Source organism: Podarcis liolepis (assembly GCF_965112155.1).
Source record: "Podarcis liolepis genome assembly, chromosome: 2".
Lineage (NCBI taxonomy): Eukaryota > Metazoa > Chordata > Lepidosauria > Squamata > Lacertidae > Podarcis > Podarcis liolepis.
In genome coordinates this window covers 59,321,311-59,341,906 of record NC_139555.1, presented here as the reverse complement: position 1 = coordinate 59,341,906, position 20,596 = coordinate 59,321,311, and the positions used below count along the sequence as shown (strand labels likewise).

At 43.0% G+C, this 20,596-nt stretch overlaps 1 protein-coding gene across 2 annotated transcripts; it reads right to left on the bottom strand.

Annotated features, from left to right (window-relative positions):
- Window positions 1–4,470: 4,470 nt before the first annotated feature.
- On the bottom strand, window positions 4,471–20,143 carry SMAD5 (SMAD family member 5). 2 transcript variants are annotated; one of them, XR_014522214.1, is made up of 8 exons: window positions 19,975–20,114; window positions 16,899–17,428; window positions 15,656–15,907; window positions 11,921–12,040; window positions 10,880–11,101; window positions 10,083–10,339; window positions 7,609–9,201; window positions 4,471–7,573 (listed from the first exon to the last, which is right to left on the bottom strand). XR_014522214.1 is itself a non-coding variant. In XM_083488195.1 (7 exons), exons 2-7 carry the CDS (start codon window positions 17,299–17,301, stop codon window positions 9,058–9,060), a joined length of 1,398 nt encoding a protein of 465 aa, XP_083344321.1. In that variant the 5' UTR covers window positions 17,302–17,428; window positions 19,975–20,143; the 3' UTR covers window positions 7,790–9,057. The 2 variants fall into 2 exon arrangements, 1 of the variants encoding a protein (XP_083344321.1); XM_083488195.1 differs by lacking the exon at window positions 4,471–7,573 and having other exon boundaries at window positions 7,790–9,201; window positions 19,975–20,143.
- Between the last annotated feature and the right edge of the window lie 453 nt (window positions 20,144–20,596).

Genomic DNA, 20,596 nt, shown 5'->3' with positions numbered 1-20,596 from the left:
AGTTTAGCCCTAGTCCTGAGTCATCTTCAGAAGCTGAATCAGGGCCCTCCTTTCTTACCATTTCAAGTTCTGTTCAGTGCTCCAACTATTGGTCCTCATTCCAGAGTTCAGCTGAGTGTAACTCCATTCATGGGAGACCCACACTGCAGTGGGGCAGCATTTCTGCTCATTCCACCAGTGGTGAAAGGGTGGTGGTTGTAGGGCATTAACACTTCCTATCCCTTTCTCCCTCAGGAGCCTCCACTGGAGTGCAATCTCTGGTAAGAACAGAAGGAACCCTCCCACCTGCAGAAAGGCAACTCTAGAAACCACCCAATATCTTTATGTTGACAGACGTACAACAGGAAGTACAGTGGTACCTTGGCTGTCGAACGGCTTGGCTCCCGAACAAATCGGCTCCCAAACGCCACAAACCCGCACATGCGAACTTTTTTGGAAGCTCCTGCAGCCAATCGGAAGCCACGCCTTAGTTTTCGAATGGTGTCAGGAGTCGAATGGACTCCTGGAACAGATTAGGTTTGAAAGCCAAGGTACCACTGTACTGTAAATTCATTGTATGCAGAAGAGGTAACTACTGATCCCAAGGATATAGCTATAGACACCCACCTTACCCTCTTGATTGCTTCTGAAACATATTCTATGTTTAAATTCTTTTAACTTTCCCTGGGAGCTCATGTTGAGGGGGGAATCTAATAACAACAGGCCTCAACCCTGCAGCAATTCCAGAGACAAACATCACCACATATAAATGTTAGTCTAACACAATGTTCAATAATATTGCCAAGCGGAATTGAACAGCCTGAGTAATTTTTAGGATTCTATTTTTGCAAATGGATGGAGAAGACACCTTTGTTGGCATCACAGAATTGGGAGATTTTCATTTCTTCCTTAAAATTAGAGCCCAGCGCTATAAGTAGAGCCCTGCTTGCTGATTACTCATGCCAACAGTTTCTGAAGAACACATGCCAGGACATTTCTTCCACAGATAAACATGCTATTTTTGAAACAAAAAAATTTCAGAGCTTGTAAGTAAGCCAACCAGAGAAAGCTCAATAACCTTCCCAAGCAACAAAGCGGACGCACTCCTGGATATATGTACATGAAAATAAGTGCTGGTTTATAAATGCAGTGTAGCCTGTTCATGTGTTACTTATCTGTTATTTTATTCAATTTCTTACCTACCCCGTGTAGCCTGTTCATGTGTTACTTATCTGTTATTTTATTCAATTTCTTACCTACCCCGTGTAGCCTGTTCATGTGTTACTTATCTGTTATTTTATTCAATTTCTTACCTACCCCTTTACCATAAGGTCCCAGGGCTGGCTGCAGTTACAAAAACAAACAAAACTGTTATAAAACACAAAGCACCATGCAAAACCAGTTCTATATACACAACTGAGGGGTAGGTGCTCCAGCATTTGGATTCCTCTGCAGACAACCTTGAATAGTACATGAAGAGCTGATGGGGCTAACAGTGCAGCCCTGCTCTGCCATCAGCAGATAGATAGCCTGCATATGAGTGCCTATGGACTCTTTCTTCACAAAAGGAAAATGGCAGCATCTAGACTTTGGAACTCCCTGCCTATTGATATCAGAACGGCACCTTCACTGTACTCATTTTGGCGCCTGCGAAAAACATTTATTGTTGATTTTCCTTAGTGACAATTTTATCATTTTATCTTTTTTCTAAACCACTTTGAGATTTTTTTTTGGTTTTTGTCTGTTTTACAATCAAGCAGTGCATAAATTTTATGAAATAAAAATTTCAAAGGAGTCTGCTACATCCGGCTACTTTATACATACTACTTTATACACACATGTACAATACATACATTTATGGGCAGTAAATAATTGAGCCTGGGAGGTATCTGGCTGGTCTGCTGTGGATTGTGATGCATTTTCCTATACTGTAATGTGTTGGTTATATTGTACTGCAATGGCAACTACCCTGGTATTATTGACAAAGCGCAGTATAGAAGTCTTTTAATCAATGGTAACTGAATGTGTGAACTGTATCAATTGAAAAGCGTGGAAGAATGAGGCAACGTGCACATGCTGTCTGTGATGGTCCATTCATGCAAGCAAGTGACTGCTGTGGACTATCAAACATCCAAGTGTGAGTCAAGCCTGAACACGTTCATTTCAATGGAATTTAATTCCAGGTGTCTCTGCATTAAAACTTTGGGTTGGATTTAAAATGTATCTTTCAGAGTTCAATACGACCATTGAAACTGAACCATGGGTTATTCAGAGATTTCAGTGATCATTTTATATCTCATCCACCCCAAGTCAATAGAATAGGTAGAGGAGGGGAGAGAGATGGTCTCACCCACTGACTTGATTACATGCATGGTATTATATACTCACTTTAGCTGCTCTAGGGCTGGGCGTTATTTTGACTAATTATTATGGGATAGAAATATGTAACAAAAGCTATCTCAATAAAAAGAGTATTCCAAAGACTAAAGATTCCAATTAAGCAAAAATGTTGAGTCTGGTGCTTCATAAAACACCTGCTCTCCTCCTCCCCTTCACAATTCAGATAAATATTGCATTTGAAACCCTCACAGATTTAAAAACACGCACTGCCAGACAGTTGAAATGCCTTGGATAAGCTTGAAGTTCGATGATTTAAGAACCCAATTAAACTGATTTGCTAGCAAGGCCAGTTTCACTGACGGGCTGCATTTTAAAAACGTTTTATATGCCAACCGTGGCTTAAGCAAGATGAATACGAAGCTCTGTAAATATTTTGTCAACTCAGCTCCAAAGCTGGCACATTAAAAGGGGAAATTCAATATTTTAGACCCACGCAAAATGCTCTTCCTGTAGGAATCGTTCTAGATTTGCTGTACTTACTCAATCCACACAAAGCGCCTGTCGATTGATGGCACTGCCACCTGGGTGATGAGGAGTTAGCACTCACTGTGAGGTGCAAAGGGACTTGCTGTCACAAGTCAGAAATTCCAGCTTTAATTACCCCCCCCCCCTTCAAACAAGCGAGCGTTGGACAAAATTGAGATGCCCGAGAGCATCCAATGGGTGCTGGTGGGGATGAAAACAAGCTCACTAAAGCTCACACATTTATTCTTCCACAGCCAGAGGTGCTGTTAGCAGGCGGGCCCAACTCCCAGGACTTTTATGCTGGACACCAAATGCAGCAGAAAACTGTGATTGGAGACACTTTGCAGTGATTGCTGATTTGAGTTTTACACTGGTACAGTGGTGCCTCGCAAGACGAAAAGAATTCGTTCCGCGAGTCTTTTCGTCTTGCGATGTTTTTCGTCTTGCGAAGCACGGTCCGTCGCAACTGTGCCTCTTCAAGCAGCTTTAAGAAAAAAGCGCAAGACGTTTTCGTCTTGCGAAGCAAGCCCATAGGGAAATTCGGCTAGCGAAGCAACGCAAAAACGGAAAACCCTTTCGTCTAGCGAGTTTTTCGTCTTGCGAGGCATTCGTCTTGCGGGGCACCACTGTATTGCTTTATGGCTTGTGTTTTAATTCTGTACACCACTTACTTGGGGGACAAGAGGGGCACTACAGCGTAAATGCCATGGGTCCAAGTAGTAGTCCTTTAATGCTACTCTTTGGAAACAACACTGCAGGCAGTAGAAGAACCAATGCAATACAGTGCCTCCAACACAGAGTCGTTCCAGGAAGATACCATGATCAACATCACCAAAAGCTGCAGAGAAATTAAAAGGAATCAGCAGGGTACACTCCCCGCAATTCTTTCTGAAGCAAAGGAGCAGGCCAACCAGGACTGTTTCTGCATCACACCCCTAGCTGTGACTGAAATGGGTCTGGATAGCCCACTGAATCCAACTACATCTGCAGTTGGTCAACCACTGCAACCACCTTGTCCCCCAAAAGGGACACTGACCACTGGACGATAGATATCCAACATGCCCAGGAAGAGCTTCTTCAGCAGCTATACCACCCCTTTCTTCAAAGTGGTGGGCATCACACCCTCCTAGGGAGGGAACAACTACTCCTGCACCCACCCAAATCAGCAGCTTCCCACTAGGCAGTATGGGAAGGGTTAAGAGACCACATGGTTGGTTAGCCTAATTCCTGCCAGCATCCTGCCCATGTTCTCAGGCTGCAAGAACTGCAACTGATCCCACAAATGTAGAACAGACAATGCTCCAATAGCTTTCCCAAGGTCTGCTCCAACATGGCACTGAGTTTGGAATGGACATAGCAGGCTGATGTCTAATATCCATGGATGATGGCTACTAACCAGCCCCATTGCCATGTGAAAAAACTCCATTGGGCAATTCACTAATGATGCAATGGTCATCACCCAGTCCCATTTCATTGCCCAGAGCAATTTGGAAAACAACGGTGCCTTCTGAACTCTACTTAACTGAAGAGCGCCCTCGGGAGCGATCCTGCCATTATCCCACCACATCTCACTATTCCAGAGAGTTCAGGAATTATTTGCAATGCAGGCAGAGACAGGTCAAAACATTGTGCTGCCCAAAAAGGTTGTTTTTATTTTAAAATACTGCTATCTAGCAACAATTCAGGCAATAATAACTCTTTATTAGCTTGAGGGAGAAAGTGTTTGACATATTTAGATGTTTTCCAGGCACAGACTACAAGACCGTCTGTTTTTATCAGGTAAACATTAGTAATACTGTGAAATAAATGCATGGTTTTTTAAAAAAATATTCAAATTACAAGGCTGTTACATAGTTGCTTTTGTGAAACAGCATTTTACATAGATTATCTGTAGGAGTAGAAAGTATGATGCCGCAAGAGAACAGAAATTTTGGATGTGGGATGTTTAAATTCTTAATTCAGCCAGAAGATTCAAACCTGAATTCATCCATGCTTGCTGTAGAACCAACTTTAGCTATTGTGAAGACAATGTAGAAAGAAAGTAGGGCATTTTAGAATTTTTAAAAATAAATTAATCTAGAGGCACATTTTGGTCCCTTCAGCAAGTCAGCAATCTAGCCAGATGCAACAACAATCTTGCACAATATAGTTAAATCAATTTTCCAATGAAAACTTGCAATTTACGCTGAAGTTAATTTGTCTAGTACCTCTTAATACCCACCAGAAGTATTATTGAGAACAAAGTCAAAGCACATATCCTCCATGGGTGGTTGGATGGTATCCACTGCCATTTACTCTCCCCCAAAAAAGAGATGGCCAAAAGAGGCCAGCAATAGGCATAAAAGTTGTAAACTGCAAGAATGAGATAGTCTACTCAGTTTCTACAAAAATGAGAACACCGTGACTCAAGCTAAATCTGGAAACAAATAAGTCTCCTTCCTTTCTTACATACACCATAATGCAAGCATGGCAGCTTGTAGTGAAACCTATGTCAGATGCCTACACATCCACTGAAACAGAACTAAATAATTGGCAACTCCGTCTGAATATACAAGTAAATCTTAGAGATGGAGAATCACAACAAAAAGGCAAGCTGATGTATCAGCATTTAATAAGTTTCTCCCTCCAAAGGATAAAGGGAAAACCAGGAGCAAGTTTACTCATATCATTGCTGGTAATAGTCTCCCCCCCCCAAAAAAAATGCACTAGCAATTTATGTACTATTCTTGCTCTTGAAAAGTGCAATACATATATTTTTTGACTGCATACACAGAGTAATATTGCTCAGACTGCATGCAAAGTCAGAAGGTCTGGTTAGTACTGGTACCTGGCAAACACTCTTAAGGCTTTTAGATGGCTTAAAGAGTAGGAATCTTCAGGAAGTTAGTTACAAAGGCCAAATCTTTTAACACGGCAGAATTAACTTGCAAATCATTTATTGTTTTTAATTCAATGAAATGTGTTAAAAGATTGTATCATCTTTAGTGTTATATAGGCAATGTGGTCAAGTGCAAACACAAAACATCTGGAGCCACTACAACCTCTTGGGAGCAATTCCCCGTGTGCAGCTCCTGGTAATTTCCGTGAGGTTTGCACAGGAGAACACCCCAGCAGATCTTGCTTAGCTAGCAGCATGCCCAGCAAAGGCAAATATTGGCTGTAGTTTTAAGTAAGGAGTTGACTAAAATATAAGGCAACAAAATAAGACCATCTACTTCTCTTTTTTAAAAAAAGAAAGACTGGGAAAGGGTGGGGTTTTTTTGCTTCTAAAATCAAGTAGAAACTAGTATGTATACAAAAGAATGGTACAACTTTGTGAAAGTCATATTTGTTTTCCCTTTAAGGCAATTTCAAAGTATTTATTATAATATGTAAACTCTTGAAGACCCTGGCAGGACTACCATATAAGCACAACACAACTTCCGTGGCACTGATGGGTGGCATTCAACTAAGTTTGACTTGGAGTAGATCCATTAAAATTTACAAACATGACTATGTCCAGATGTTCCACACGATCACATTTGCTAATAACCAAGTAGCCTTTTCATAGTCTTCTAGAGTTTTGAAAGTTTCTTCACAAACATGTCACCATAGAATACACAATTAAGAGTTCACTTCCTGCAATAAAGTATGGCAGTGACTACGGCCAATACTGAGCTTACCAGCATTTAAGGAGTTGTGGGAACATGATTAACACTCCTCTCACCATCTAACCATAGACTACAGATAGCTAGCTCTGTGTGATCAGCGAAGCAATTCCAGGAGTCTTTAAAGTAGCCGATCTTTTAAATTTGGGAGAAGTCAACTTCAGTCTTGTGTGGCCTATTTTCCCCACCACTAATTGGTTTTAAAATTTATAAAGCACAAATACATACTCCGATGTCTCAACTGTTTCACCTGTGTTCAGTGATCTCAAGTATACACTCACTTAACATAAGAAGTGCTTTGCTGGATTAGATCACAGCCAATCAACATTTTCTGCAAGAATCCCAGTATCAACAAGCAGACCACAGCCTACCCTTCTGGCCATTCCTGCTCCATTTACTCTCTCTAGATTTCATTCCCCTGAGAAATCCCCTCCACCAGCTATAGCTAAAGGCACAGCCAGACATCACATCTCGGTAAGAGGGCAGGGAACAGCTATTGATCAAAGCTGGCTAGGGAAAAACATACCCCATCCCAGTAAAGCCAGACTTCGGATTTGCATCCTTTTATTCTGTTTCAGTGGGAAGCCAAGTTGCTACACAGGGCATCAAAGCCTCGACCATCACTGAAAATCCTACACAGCTCTGTAAGCTAGAAGGCTATCTTCAGAGCCATAGGGACTAGAAATTGCGTTCTGCCACCACCAATTCTGGGTAAAGGCTTCAGCATCCTCAGAATGCTAAGCTTTAAAATGAAGGCAACCACCACCACCTGTAGTCTGGGTAGAATCCACATAGGACTAGAAACAGGTGGTCCCATAGAGAAAGCGTAGCTTTAACTGCTGTCACTGGGGAAAGGCTCAATGAGAACTATTTTTTGTGGACTACATCTTCAGAAGCCAATGCATTTAGTATGGTACTTAGCGTTGGCTTTAGCATCCTAAAGCCAACGAAAATACATGGCAAAAGAATACAGGCCTTCTTGGGTTGCTGAGGGAAGTTAGCACTGAAGTGTAACCATTTGCTTACTTACCACACTTACTCTGAGGGAGACCAAGTAACTGAAGGCTAGGGGTAACTTTCTGCTAGCAGAGCATGGCTGCTGGACATAAACAAACACATTTCAGACTTACTTTATCAGATTTAACTGCACTGGTAATTGCTGGATACTTAGGCATACATCCCCCCCACCCCGCTTGTACTGATAAAGAAATATGCCTGAATGGACACCACCAGTAGCCTCTTAAGACAGGAGGACTTCCACATTCATATCCATATTCACCAAAATCCTACCATTCATCTCTGCATCAGTTAGAGCCCTTTAGTAGGTTTATTAACAAAAGGCCATAAAACTGACAATTCATTTGACAGATGACGCTGAAGAGCTGATGTGTTATATGAGGGCTTAAGATCCTTGACTTCTTCTATTAGGCTCCAGCCACCAAATGGCAATGATCTTTTTGTTATCGAAGGCCTAGTCTGCCTCAGTAATTTAAAAGGCAAACATTCTGCATCACTTAGCAAAGTGAGAGTCCTGATATTCTGGTTATAAATGTAAAGTACACCACGGTTGTAATTAATACTGGAGGAGGGGAATTATTAAAACCAGCAGTAACATTAGGAAGGACATTCATTAATACTGTGTGTGTGTGTGTGTGATTATTAAAACCAAGTGTGACATTAGGAAGCCCCCAGGATACCAGCTACAGAGAGGCAAAATAAAATGGAAAGGTGAACAATGCCTCGTAATGTTATCTACAAAATGGCACTGTTTTGCACTATAAAAGACGTGGATTTCCTAAGAAGCTACACTTGGTCAAGGCCTAGCCCACAGCATGAATGTAAGTCAAGGGAAAATACTGACTAGTCTAAGCAAAACAGAGTGCCTTGAATCAAATGTTTAAGAACAATTGACTAAAGACAGCATCCTATTTACACTTGTCTGGGACTAAGTTCCAGTAGCTCAATGTTCCATTGAGTGTACATGCATACAATTGCACTGTAAAGGCAGTATTAAATTGAACTGGGGTATAGATAAAACCACTATTTACCACAGAACTTGCAGTAATGCATTCTAATACCACTATCTGTAACGTGTTTTTAACATGTATATACTTAAGTCACATTATTTACTCAAGCTAAAGGCAATCTTGGGTGTAATAAAGCTAGCTTTGTTTATGGACATTATCCATTATACAACATTAAAAACTTGTAAACTGGAAATAAACAATTTAGGAAAAAGATAAATGTTATTCCCCCCCCCCCCCCGAAAAAAAAGAACCAGTTCAAAATGTGTTCCTAGAAGACACATAAAAATATTTTCAGTGGAGTTGATGATTATTACATAAGTGTATCAAGGAAAAATAAAATCCTGAATTCTCAGTTTTCTTCCCAACTTGGCTGTTTCCTTAATATCAAAAAATCAAAGGAAGAGCGATAAAAAACAATGGAATTGGTCATTGGTAGAAGAAAGCTAATGTGTAGTATGTTCTTACAGTATCCACACTGGAAGTGTCTGTAGAATTAGAAAATGGTCACTAAAGTTATGGTTGAAAAAACTTCTTTGGCACTATGAAACAGAAGAGATGGGATTAAGAGGGGATCCCATCTGGGTGAGTACTTTATCCAGCCACTGCAGAGGCCCATGAAGATGGATTTCTATCCAGCATGGAGTGCTTGTGACATCTTGCCGATGATATTCTGCTCCCCATCCCTACAAAAAATGGGCAGACATTTAGTGTATATCCAAGAATCACTCTTAAAACAGCCAGTGTTGATTAGTCTAGTAAATTCATTAGAAATTAAAAAAATGAGTAACACACACACACACCCCCCTCAAAAAAAGTGTGACACGTCAGAGAAAAGGGAATACAGTGGTATACCTCGGGTTACAGACGCTTCAGGTTACAGACTCCGCTAACCCAGAAATAGTACCTCGGGTTAAGAACTTTGCTTCAGGGTGAGAACAGAAATCGTGCTCCCACGTCAGCGGAAGGCCCCATTAGCTAAAGTGGTGCCTCAGGTTAAGAATGGTTTCAGGTTAAGAACGGACCTCCAGAACGAATTAAGTTCTTAACCCGAGGCACCACTATATAGGTTTATGGAGGGATGGCAGGATACCATATGCTTCTATTCCTCCCACAGAAAAAATCCTACTATTCAGTAGGATTCCCAGTATACGTTGTCTACTAGGTTTTGCAGATGGAGAAGAATGACGGTTTATTCAAACGAAGCCTCATCCTATTGGAAAGGCCTGCAAATGACGATTGAGAGAATGCATCTGTCCAATTGACACCTGCTTCAGAGCCTGTTACACCGATAAGGAGGACGTGCTTGTTTGAAATACAGGCATCTCCCCATTTATGCGCACTCTATTTGCATGCAACCAGAAGCAGTACCCAGAAACAGGGTCACTCCCTCTGCGTCATTTCCCCATTCTGAGGGACGATGGGTTACTTCTGTGACTTTTCTAGATTACATATGGGGAAGAAGCCCTCAAAGCCACAGAAGATTTCCCATTAAAGTTATTGTCCTGGGGAATATACTTCAAAAATCACTCAAACGCACAGGTTATGGCTGGTTCACACCCCTTACCTTCACAAAACTCATCCGAATTGTGCACATTTTGGTGAGCTCGTATACTGCCTCAAATCCATGATTGACCGACTGAGCTAGAAGCTGAGCGAATTCCTGGTTGTTAAAAATTTTCAGGCTGCAGCCACTAGGAATTTTGCAGACAGTTGTAGGGTGAAATCCATGATGGTAGTTGCAATTCCGACTCTGTACAAATATGCTGCTGTCACTCAGGCATTCGGCATAGACTTCACCACCAACATAGTAGAGATGGACACCTGGAGTCAGGGGAGTGAGAGAAACCCAAACATTTAACAGGGTTATTTGCAGAAATGTTACAGATGTCAGAAAGTCTAGCCGAGTTCCTATTTTTAAAAGGCTCCAGTAGGAATGGTTTCCAGTTATTCTAACACATCAGAGTATACTTGCATTTCTGCCACTGAATATCAGCCACTAGATGTCCTCCTTCCATGAATCAAAGAATAAGATTCTTCAACAAATAATGTTTTTAACCGAGATTACCTAAATATTGCTGGTATTCTATTACTAGGAAACTGTTATTCAGAATCATGAGCCATTTGGCAGGTTAGATCAAAGCATCTGATCAGAAGGCTGCAAGATTTGTCTTTGGTGTGCAATCTGTAGAATCACACTATACGTGGGTGTGGAGATTTGTTCACTGAAAATGCTTCTTTTAGAAACATTAAGTGGTATTCAGCTACTTTTTACTCATAGTAGACCCACTGAGATTAATGAACATGACAAAGTTAGGTGAAGGAAGGTTTCTTATGATCATACAAAGCACATTTCCATATTACCTTTTCCAATGTGTCTCCTGGTGTTCTCAATTGTTGAGTTGCGATTGACATTGGAGAGCAAACCTAAGCAGAACCTGTTCTTGTTATTAGAAGGATCTGTAAAACCGTCTACTAAAATACTAGTGGAAGATGCAAGAAATGCCTCCCCAACTCGATTGTTTAATTCATAATACACAATTGAACACCAGTGCTTGGGCTCTTCATAGGCCACAGGGTGAACATCTATGAACAAAAGCAAAACATACGGATTTCAGTATTTCCAACACCTAAAGCAATAGTCTCTCCCATACAGTAATAGTTATTAATGCCTTTATTCCTAGGAGCTCAAAGAGTTTCATGGATACCCCCTCCAAAATATTCCAACAGCTCTGCAAAGTAAGCTAGATGGGGAGCCAAGTCTCTGATGACAGTGGCATGGCATAGTTCATGTTCACAAGCAGTACATTACGCCAACTTGGGACCATGAAAAATAATTTGTTTTAATCATGCTGAATTACTTATTTCTTCAGGCCACAGCTCAAGTCCATAAAAAGTGGAGTTTCAAGAACGTGGCCATTTAAAGCGCCCACACTTAGAAACAAAGACAGTCTTTATATATACACAATTAAAAGTTATTAGTTTGGCTGACTGGTTGTTCACTGAATACTGAAATATTCAATACATGCAGCAGTTTATTCTGAAATGCTGATAACTTGGTCCAACCCTGGGCTCCTTTGGGAGGAAGGGCAAGCTACAAATATATATTTTTTGCTCCCCCTATAAAGATCCCTCTGGTGCTGCTCTGTCCACATCCCTGCAAAAACTCACTACGTATCCAACCCTCAAACACTAACATCCTCAACCCATAACACAATTACCCATGGCTGAAAAGCAAAATTGGATGCTGCCCATCCAAAGCCTTCAGTGCCAATGTGCTTTTAAGGGGCAGGGATAAGTGGTATCTGGGGGAAAAGGCACTTTTGCTTGGTAGGCTATTCTCTTCTCTATAGAATTTCAACTGCAAAATATTGACAAGTCTACAAAATGCATTGTTCACCTCACCTCTACTGGAAATATTTGGCATTATCTGAGAGATCATATTATTGCTTGTGTCCATAGACTGTGAATTATCTTGCCCCATTTGATCTTCAGGAGGCATATATGCTGGTGGTGGTGTATCTGCTATAAAGAAAAATAAGGAATTTGAGCAAAGTGAGAACATTTAATCCAGCCTAATCACAGCTCCTGTTACCCCTACAAAATCAATTGTTCCTCCCATTTCAGGGTCATCCTTCCTTACTACCTCCTCACTCTCCACCTTCAATTTTTCTACTTCCTTTGAAATCTTTCTCTGTAAATAAACTGCTTTCTAAATACTTGGTTGACCAGATTGTCTGTGTTTCTTTCCCCTATGTGCACATGTACTTTCCCCACTCTACAGCCCTCTGGGCCACAACCCAACCAATAAGTCTTGCCCGTCTCATTCTTCCTGCTCTAGTGATCATCATCAGGAGAGCAGTCTTGGTCAGGTTCTCACACTGAGACTATTGACTAAAAATGCTTGGAAGCAGTGTCACCAACATCAATGGGACCAAACAAAATTCAGTATATTGAGAACAACCTATAAGATGTTGCTTCCAATTTTGCCACTGCAGTGATTTACCACTCCCTAGTTCCCTGCCCTTCTCTTTTCTGGTTAGGATTGCACTGTAAAGCCGCCTGGTCTTCCCCTCCCTATATGCTTCATGTGTGTGAGTGTGTGCTTGGAGTTTAATGTGGAGAATCACTTAAGCTTCCGATCCCCATTTCGCAGTCGGAAGTGGCAGCACTGTTCCCAGATTGTTGTATCTCCATCACTGCTATAACTCCCAATTGTGGTAACTTCCCTGTTTCTCCTATACTAAAACAAACAAAAATTTATCTCCAATTCTGCTCTCAAACTTGGCTTTTCCTCCCAGCACTTTCCTAAAACTGCCCTTACCAAAAAAATAGCCTACCAATTCAATTATCTCTGTAGTCTTAGTCATCTGTGCAGCATGTGATATATAGCTGGTGACTCTTGCCCTAAGTCCCCACTTAGCTCTTCACCTGTATAATCATTCTTTTGATCTCTACATATGGGGAGACACTCCCTCATGGATCTGTTTTTAGCTCTCTTGCTGCCCCCCAACACCCTCTCACCAGGTGTATCCCATTCCATGAGTTTCAGTACCATCTATAGGCTTCTGATAGCGTTCTTCATCTTTACCCTGAATTTCCTCCCTTCATCCAATCTCCCATCTCCAAGTACTTTTCATATTTTGGTTTGGATGTTTTGTCAACATCTCAAGTTCAATATGCGGAGGCCAAGCTTCTTATCTTTCCTCTCAAGCCCTTCTTTTGTCACCTCACTTTCCATGTCCAGTGACATTATCGCCACCTACCCTGCTGAGTAGGCACATAGCCTTGGCTTTCTCTTTGACTTCTCTCTTCCTTTACCACATAATCCGCAATTTAGTGTATCACTGCTGTGTAATGTTAATGCTCCCTTTGTAACGTTACAGAAAACAAACAAACAAACAAATAAAAGTCGTCCTTCTCTGTCACCTCAGCAAAAAATCTGGTCCATGCCTTCGTCTTTATCTTATTATCTGAAATGTTTTTTGGGTGTTTCCAAGAGACATACATTACAGTGCATATACAGTGGTACCGCGGGTTAAGTACTTAATTCGTTCCGGAGGTCCGTTCTTAACCTGAAACTGTTCTTAACCTGAAGCACCACTTTAGCTAATGGGGCCTCCTGCTGCCACTGCGCCGCCGGAGCCTGATTTCTGTTCTTATCATGAAGCAAAGTTCTTAACCTGAAGCACTATTTCTGGGTTAGCGGAGTCTGCAGCCTGAAGCGTCTGTAACCCGAGGTACCACTGTACAACAAACCAACTTTTTTTTTTAATAAACCCCGGGCCAATACAATAACATGGCAGACCGAAGCGATCATCAAGTTGCAGCACAGGTGTGGGGAACGTTTCACCCTTCAGATGTTACTGAATTACAATTCCCATCAATCCCCCACAACATGGACAATGGCCAGGGATGATGGGACTTGTAGTTCACTGACACCTGGAGGCTGAAAGGTTGCCCACACCAGTTTTAGCAGTTCATATCCACTGGTCTTCAATACTAACACTAACTAATTTCAAAGGCACCCATGCGTTTGTGGAGGAACCATTCATGGGAATCCTCAACTAATGTGCAGAGTGGGTCCAGGCTCTAGTTTTGCCTAGACTATGGAAATCTACTACTTCCTGACTTTCTATTGCCTCGACTTTGTCCTCTCACCTTTATCCATAACTGTTATCAAAAACATTCACCTCTCTCACCACGTGATGCCCTTCCTTGAATTTCTACACTCCCTTCCTGTTTATTCCTAGAGCCAGCATAAATTTCTCACCCTTATTTTCAAACCCCACCAAAGCCTTGCACCACCTGATCTTTTTGCTTTTATATCCCAAGAAACATATGATACCCACTCATTCAGCTTCACCATGCTTGGCCAACCTAGGAAGCAACACAACTTTTTCTCCCTATTTTACTACATTCAAAACACAACACACTCTCAGAAACCCCACCTTTTCCTTGAAGACTTTGGGCACAACCTCCTAGTTCCTATGTTCTCCATAACTAAAATAAAAGTACATGCAACTGCAATAACCATACAATCTTCTCCTGCATGCCTCACTTCCATTCCCCTCTTTTTCCTCAGTTGTCTCCCTAGTGTCGCTGTCTACATTAAGCCGGGACAGAGATCTTTCCTCTCGTTGTTTGTGTATCACCATGCATATGGGTCACACTAAATAAATAACAGTAGAATGGTTTATGCTTTCTCCAAACTCTTAGTCTTGTGTCTTCTGTCTCACTACCCATTCAAATCAGAAGTGTATGCAGAAATACAGTGGTACCTCGCAAGACAAATGCCTCACAAGACAAAAAACTCACTAGACAAAAGGGTTTTTTGTTTTTTGAGCTGCTTCGCAAGACGATTTTCCCTATGGGCTTGCTTTGCAAGACGGAAACGTTTGCAAGTTTGTTTCCTTTTTCTTAACACCGCTAATACAGTTGCTACTTGACTTCGAGGAGCAACTCATAGAGTTGTGGTAGCCTTTTTTGAGGTTTTTAAAGACTTTGGTGATTTTTGAAGCTTTTCCAAAACTATCCCAACACCGTGCTTCGCAAGATGGAAAAAATCGCAAGACGACAAAACTTGCGGAATGAATTAATTTCGTCTTGCGAGGCACCACTGTACATAAAACAGCAAAATTCTCAAATAGCTGAATTATTTGTTCTCTTTAATTTTCTTTCATTACCATAGATTCCAGCGTATAAGGCAACTTTTGAACCCCAGAAAATCTTATCCAAAGTCGGGGGTCGCCTTATACACTGGGTATGGGCGGCGCGGAGCAGAGTTCACCCCCTGCTGCAGCGGCGGCAGTTCCGAAGCAGCAGCAGCAGGCTCAGCTCTGTGCTGGGAGAAAGCCGCCCGGCGCGGAGCTGAGCCTGCCCCCTGTTGCTGCCCATCGTATTAGGTGACTTGGCTTATAAGACAAATCCCCAAATTACAGCTGCCAATTTGGGGGGTCATCTAATATGCCCAGTCGCCTAATATGCCGGAATCTACGGTAATTCCAAAGCTTCAAATGATGTGTCCGTAATAAATATGACAAAATGCAAAGCAGGAACTCTGAAATGTAATTCTAACTCCCTCTGGCTTCATACTACAAGTTTTACTTTTCAATTAGCGTCACACAGATAAGCTTTTACCTGGTAGCTGAAATGGACTAGAAGGTCCGGAACTGGCTGGCGAATTTGGGTAAGTACTGCCGCCTGGAGAAGGTGGATACGGACTACTTGGAGAAATGGGAAATGGAGTGCTGTTAGGCTGCTGGAACGAATCTGGAAAAGTAGCATTGTGTGGCATGTGCGGTTCATTGTGACTCAGGTTCCTGAACTGAACCAGAAGGCTATGCTGTGGGTTGAATTCACTATGCCTTGGCACCAATACTGGAGGTAGAACTGAAAAGAAAGAAAACAATATAAACCTAAGATTAGTGTTTTTAGTTAACAGCCCTGAAGATGTCCGTTTGCCTATAGCAGTAGAAGTGCTAAGTGCTGAAGACACAGACAGAAGAACATGCTGTAAGCACACACTGTCAAAACACTGGAAAAATCTGGTTGCATGTCCCATAGCAATCAAACAAGGTAAGAGGCGCCTCTCACTAACAAATGGTGAACAGCAGGGGTGGGGAAACATTTCCAGGCCATGGGGTACATTGCATTCTGAGCAACTTTTGGGGGACCACATGCCAGTGGTGGATAGGGTCAGAGCAAAAAAAGCTTGCTTCTATGTTTAGTATCAGAAATCACGTTTCAAAAAGCATAGAGTTTAACAGATGGACAATGCAAGGTAGACATATAGCATCAATGTTCCCCAAGACAAAAGAAACCTCAAGGACCGCCTCTCCCCATGTGGGCCTACCAGGACCCTGCAATCATCATGATGCCCTTCTTTGTCCAGAAGATGTCCAGAAGGTGGAAACACAAGAACAGGCCTTTTCTGCAGTGGTTCCCTATTTGTGGAACGCTCGTCCCCAGGGTGGCTCACCTGGCGCCCTCATTATACACCATTAGGTGCCAGAATAAAACATTCCTCTTCAACATCCTTTATCCTTTTACATGTGGGGTTTTGGGGGAAGGGGTATTTGTTTGGTTTGTTCTTGGTTTTACTGTGTATTCTGAACTTGTATTTTTATGCTGTGACCCACGCTGAGATCTTCAGATGAAGAGGGGTATACAAATTTAATAAATAATAATTTAACTTTGTAAAAGAAAGTTCAGATACACCAATCTTCCTCCTATTCACCTGACAGCAAACCTATACGTGCTTTCCTGGGAGTCAAGTCTCACTCAACACAATGGCACTATCTTCCAAGTAGACATGCACTGCAAATCACATTACAGTTTGGACACTTTGTGATGAAAGCAATGCCATAACATTCAAACGCACCTGGGCTCTCTACCCTTTTGTAATGATATGGATTGATGCAGACTTCCTTCTGCTTAGATCCAAAAGGAAATTCACAAACGTCCAACGGCTTCAGCTCGTGATGACTCTGCAGGTCAGGCCATCGCCAAACACGACAGTAAATAACATGAGGAAGGCCCTTGCGGTGAGAAACTTGAAGTCGCCCATCTAACGAACGAGGAATAGTAACGCATTTACTTGGTTGTCCAGGACTGCTCAGTGCTTTCTCCAGCTCCTCCATGGCTCCTTTTTTCTTTTTCAGTTTTTTAACCAGAGCATCGACTGCTTTTTCTGCCCATTTTTCCTCTTCATCGCCTTGTTTCCAGCCCAAAAGACGCTTTACAGCTGGGCTAGTAAAAGAGAACAGGCTGGCCATTGACGTCATTTGACAAGTGTTCAAGCAAGTTTTGGAACTGAACTGAAGATTCTCAGGCACAACAGCAGCTGGGTAGCTGCTGCTGTACAGCAGCAACTGGGTTTTTTCTTTAATCCAGTGAAGTTTCTTCTTAGGCCTGTTAGAAATAATTAAGAGTCCATTAGTTTTTGCCATCTTACCAGAGAGACTAAGACAAAGAGATATAGGCTAACCAGGAACCTATAAAGGCTATTCCATTTATATCACACACTATAAAGTAGATTCAGTAACTGGTTTTTTAATATTTCCTATTTTCACACTACATACAACCCAAAAGGGTTGTATCTACTTCAGTCATGCTTACCACTGAAATCAAGTTACCGTATTTTTTGCACCATAACACTCACTTTTTTCCTCCTAGAAAGTAAGGGGAAATGTCTGTGCGTGTTATGGAGGGAATGCCTACGGGTGGCATGCCTACAGATTTTCCTCCTCTAAAAACTATGTGTGTGTTATGGTTGGGTGCGTGTTATAGAGCGAAAAATACGGTAAGTCATGATTTCTCTAAGCACAAATAAGACTGCAGTCCTAACCCCACTTAGGTGGGAGTGAGTCCACTAAATTCAGCATATCTTAGTTCTGAGTACAGTCATACCTCATGTTACGTCTGGGTTACTTCCGGGTTTCGCTGCTCGTGCATGCACAGATGCACAAAATGAAGTCACGTGCATGCGCAGAAGCAGCAAATCGCAACCCGCACATGCGCAGACGGGGGTTGCATTCTTTTCATGTTGCAAACAGGCCTCCGGAACGGATCCCGTTCGCAACCAGAGGTACCACTGTAGTCATGATCAAGACTGTGCTGTAAGTCTGAAACCAACCCAAAGATTGATGTCCCTTATTAGGACAGTTACATCTATTAGGAGGAAAGCTTCAATACATTGGTGGTTCAGAAGAACACTTGCCATTAATAACTAAGCACCATGTAACAGAACTAGTGCGGTGCAATGTGAAAGAACCAGTTTAAAAGTCACTTCTGTTCTCCTTATGTGTTTTAATTCCTGTGTCAAAACCAAAGAAATGCATATTAAGAGCTGTGTTGGAATAAATACCAATCGCTCGTTGCTTCAAAACAGTTATATTATATATTAAAACAACACAGGTAACAGTAACGAACTGCTCCTTTTATATTACCAACAAGGACCAACTGCAACTTAAAAAAAATAAAAAATAAAAGGGGAGTAATGATGACAAACGGAACTAGTGTGCTGTGGCAACATGTTGATAAGACCTCATAAAATCCCAGAAGAATACTCAACAAGTACAGACACAGACAATAGGCAGCTGGCAAAAAGCAAGCACTAAACAAAGAAAAAGGATGTCAATAACAAAGTGAGTTCCGGTTCTGCTACAGAAACTGCCAAATATTGTCTTTGGGACTTCTGATAAACCATAGCAAGTCAAAACAGCTAGCTTGCTCTGGAACATTTTCAGCCCCCCCCTCCAAATCTGTAATACTCAGCAAAGGAAAGCTAGGTGCTTCCCTGTTACCTACCTTGTTACATATGAAAACAACAGCGGCTACCTGTTCTGCTAGGCAAGGGAACACAGCAAAGCATTGTGCTCCCTTCCTCATCAGAAGGAAGCCACTTTCCAACATCTGCAGCCTGTCACCTTCATCTCTCCAGAAGTGGGACTGCAGTTTGCATGCCTAGACAAGATGCACACAAAGTGCACCCAGGAGCAGCACTCACCTGTATCGCTCGCCATGCTTCCCTAGTTAAGAAAACTGATATGGGTGCCACGGTTGCTGCCAATCCCAAGTATACACTGCCGTATGAGCAATATGCCCTCCAGGCGTTGCTGGAGTACACACCTCCCACCATCTCTGAACACTGGCCACGCTGGCTGGGATTGCTGGGAGTTGGAGTCCCAACATCTGGAGGACACCATATTGGCTGCTCCTCCTATCGCATTACCACAACAAACCAAATGCAGGACCCAAGGGGGAAAGGGACGCAGCAATTTCCCCAGCCAACATCCAGCCTTCCTGAACAAGATGCCTCTGTCCTAGGGGTGCACCTTGGGGGCTCACACGCCTCAACACACAAGCAAAAAAACCCCATTGCATGTAGAAAAACGTGGGGTATGTGTTTGTCTGGAGGAAAGAGAACGGAAATCCATTCAGTCGCGAGAGATAAGAGTCCCCACCTAAACTTCCAAGCACGGGCCTGGAGCATGCTTTGCACCCCATTTGCTGCAGAAAAAAGCTCCAGCCAATGCATTCCCCCCAAAAAGCATTTTGTACGTTGCAGCAGCCCCACATAACGTACTCCTGTTTGGTACTAGCGCAGGCCGCGCAGCCAGGCTGGAGTCCCACCCGTAGGAGGGGGGCTGGAGGGGGGGGCTTAGAATCTGCCGGCCGCTTGCTTGCTTACTCACGAGGAGGCTCTTCCTCTCTTGCTTCCCTTGCGCGCGCACACACACAAAGGGAGCCTCCGCCGCGGCGCGAGGCCGGGCTCTGCGCCTTCTCCCCAAGCCAACTGCGGCTCCCCAGCCCGCCGCGCTTGAAGCGAGGAGAACCCTCCGCGGAAGCAGAGTTCAGGGGGGAGGGAAGAGAGAGAGAGAGCGGAAGGAACGAACGGAGGGTCCTTCTGCCTCTCTCCCTCCCCCACAACCCGTCCCTCCAAAGAACCTACTTACCGCCCGACGAGCGGCGAAGGAGGGCAGGAGAAGCCCCAAGCCAAGGGGACCACGGTCCGATCGGAGGGGGGGAAGAGGAGGAGGAGGAGCCGAGCAGGCTCACGAGAGCAGAGAGCTCACGTGACCAGCAAGAGGCAAGCGCTGGCTGGCTCGGCCTGCGCTGCCACTCAGCCGCCTTCGGCCAGTGGCGTGCGAGGAGGGGAGGGCGGGAGCTCGCTGTAGTTGGGCGGGGGGAGAAGGAGAGGCGGCTTGAAAAAGCGAGTCGCTTGCGCTGCTGCATGCTTTTGGGTGGATAACGTTTGAATTGCTTTCACCTGAGGATACTTACTATGATTATGACTTCCGGTCATTTTTGCCATTTTGGCGTAATCCGTCAATTTAATCTGCCATTCTTCTCTGGTTGGGACTTCGTCCGTTTTCAATCTCTGGGCCAATAACATCTGTGCAACTGGTCGCATACATAAATATTTTCTGCTCCCTTGGGATTTTGGCACCTACATATACATTTATATTTCTGGCATCTATTTTTCTAAGAAAATAGCACTGTGTGTGGCACAGCTGCACAGGCATAACAACCCTGGCTTGTGAAAGTCAGCAACAAGTGCCAGACAGTGGTGGCTGG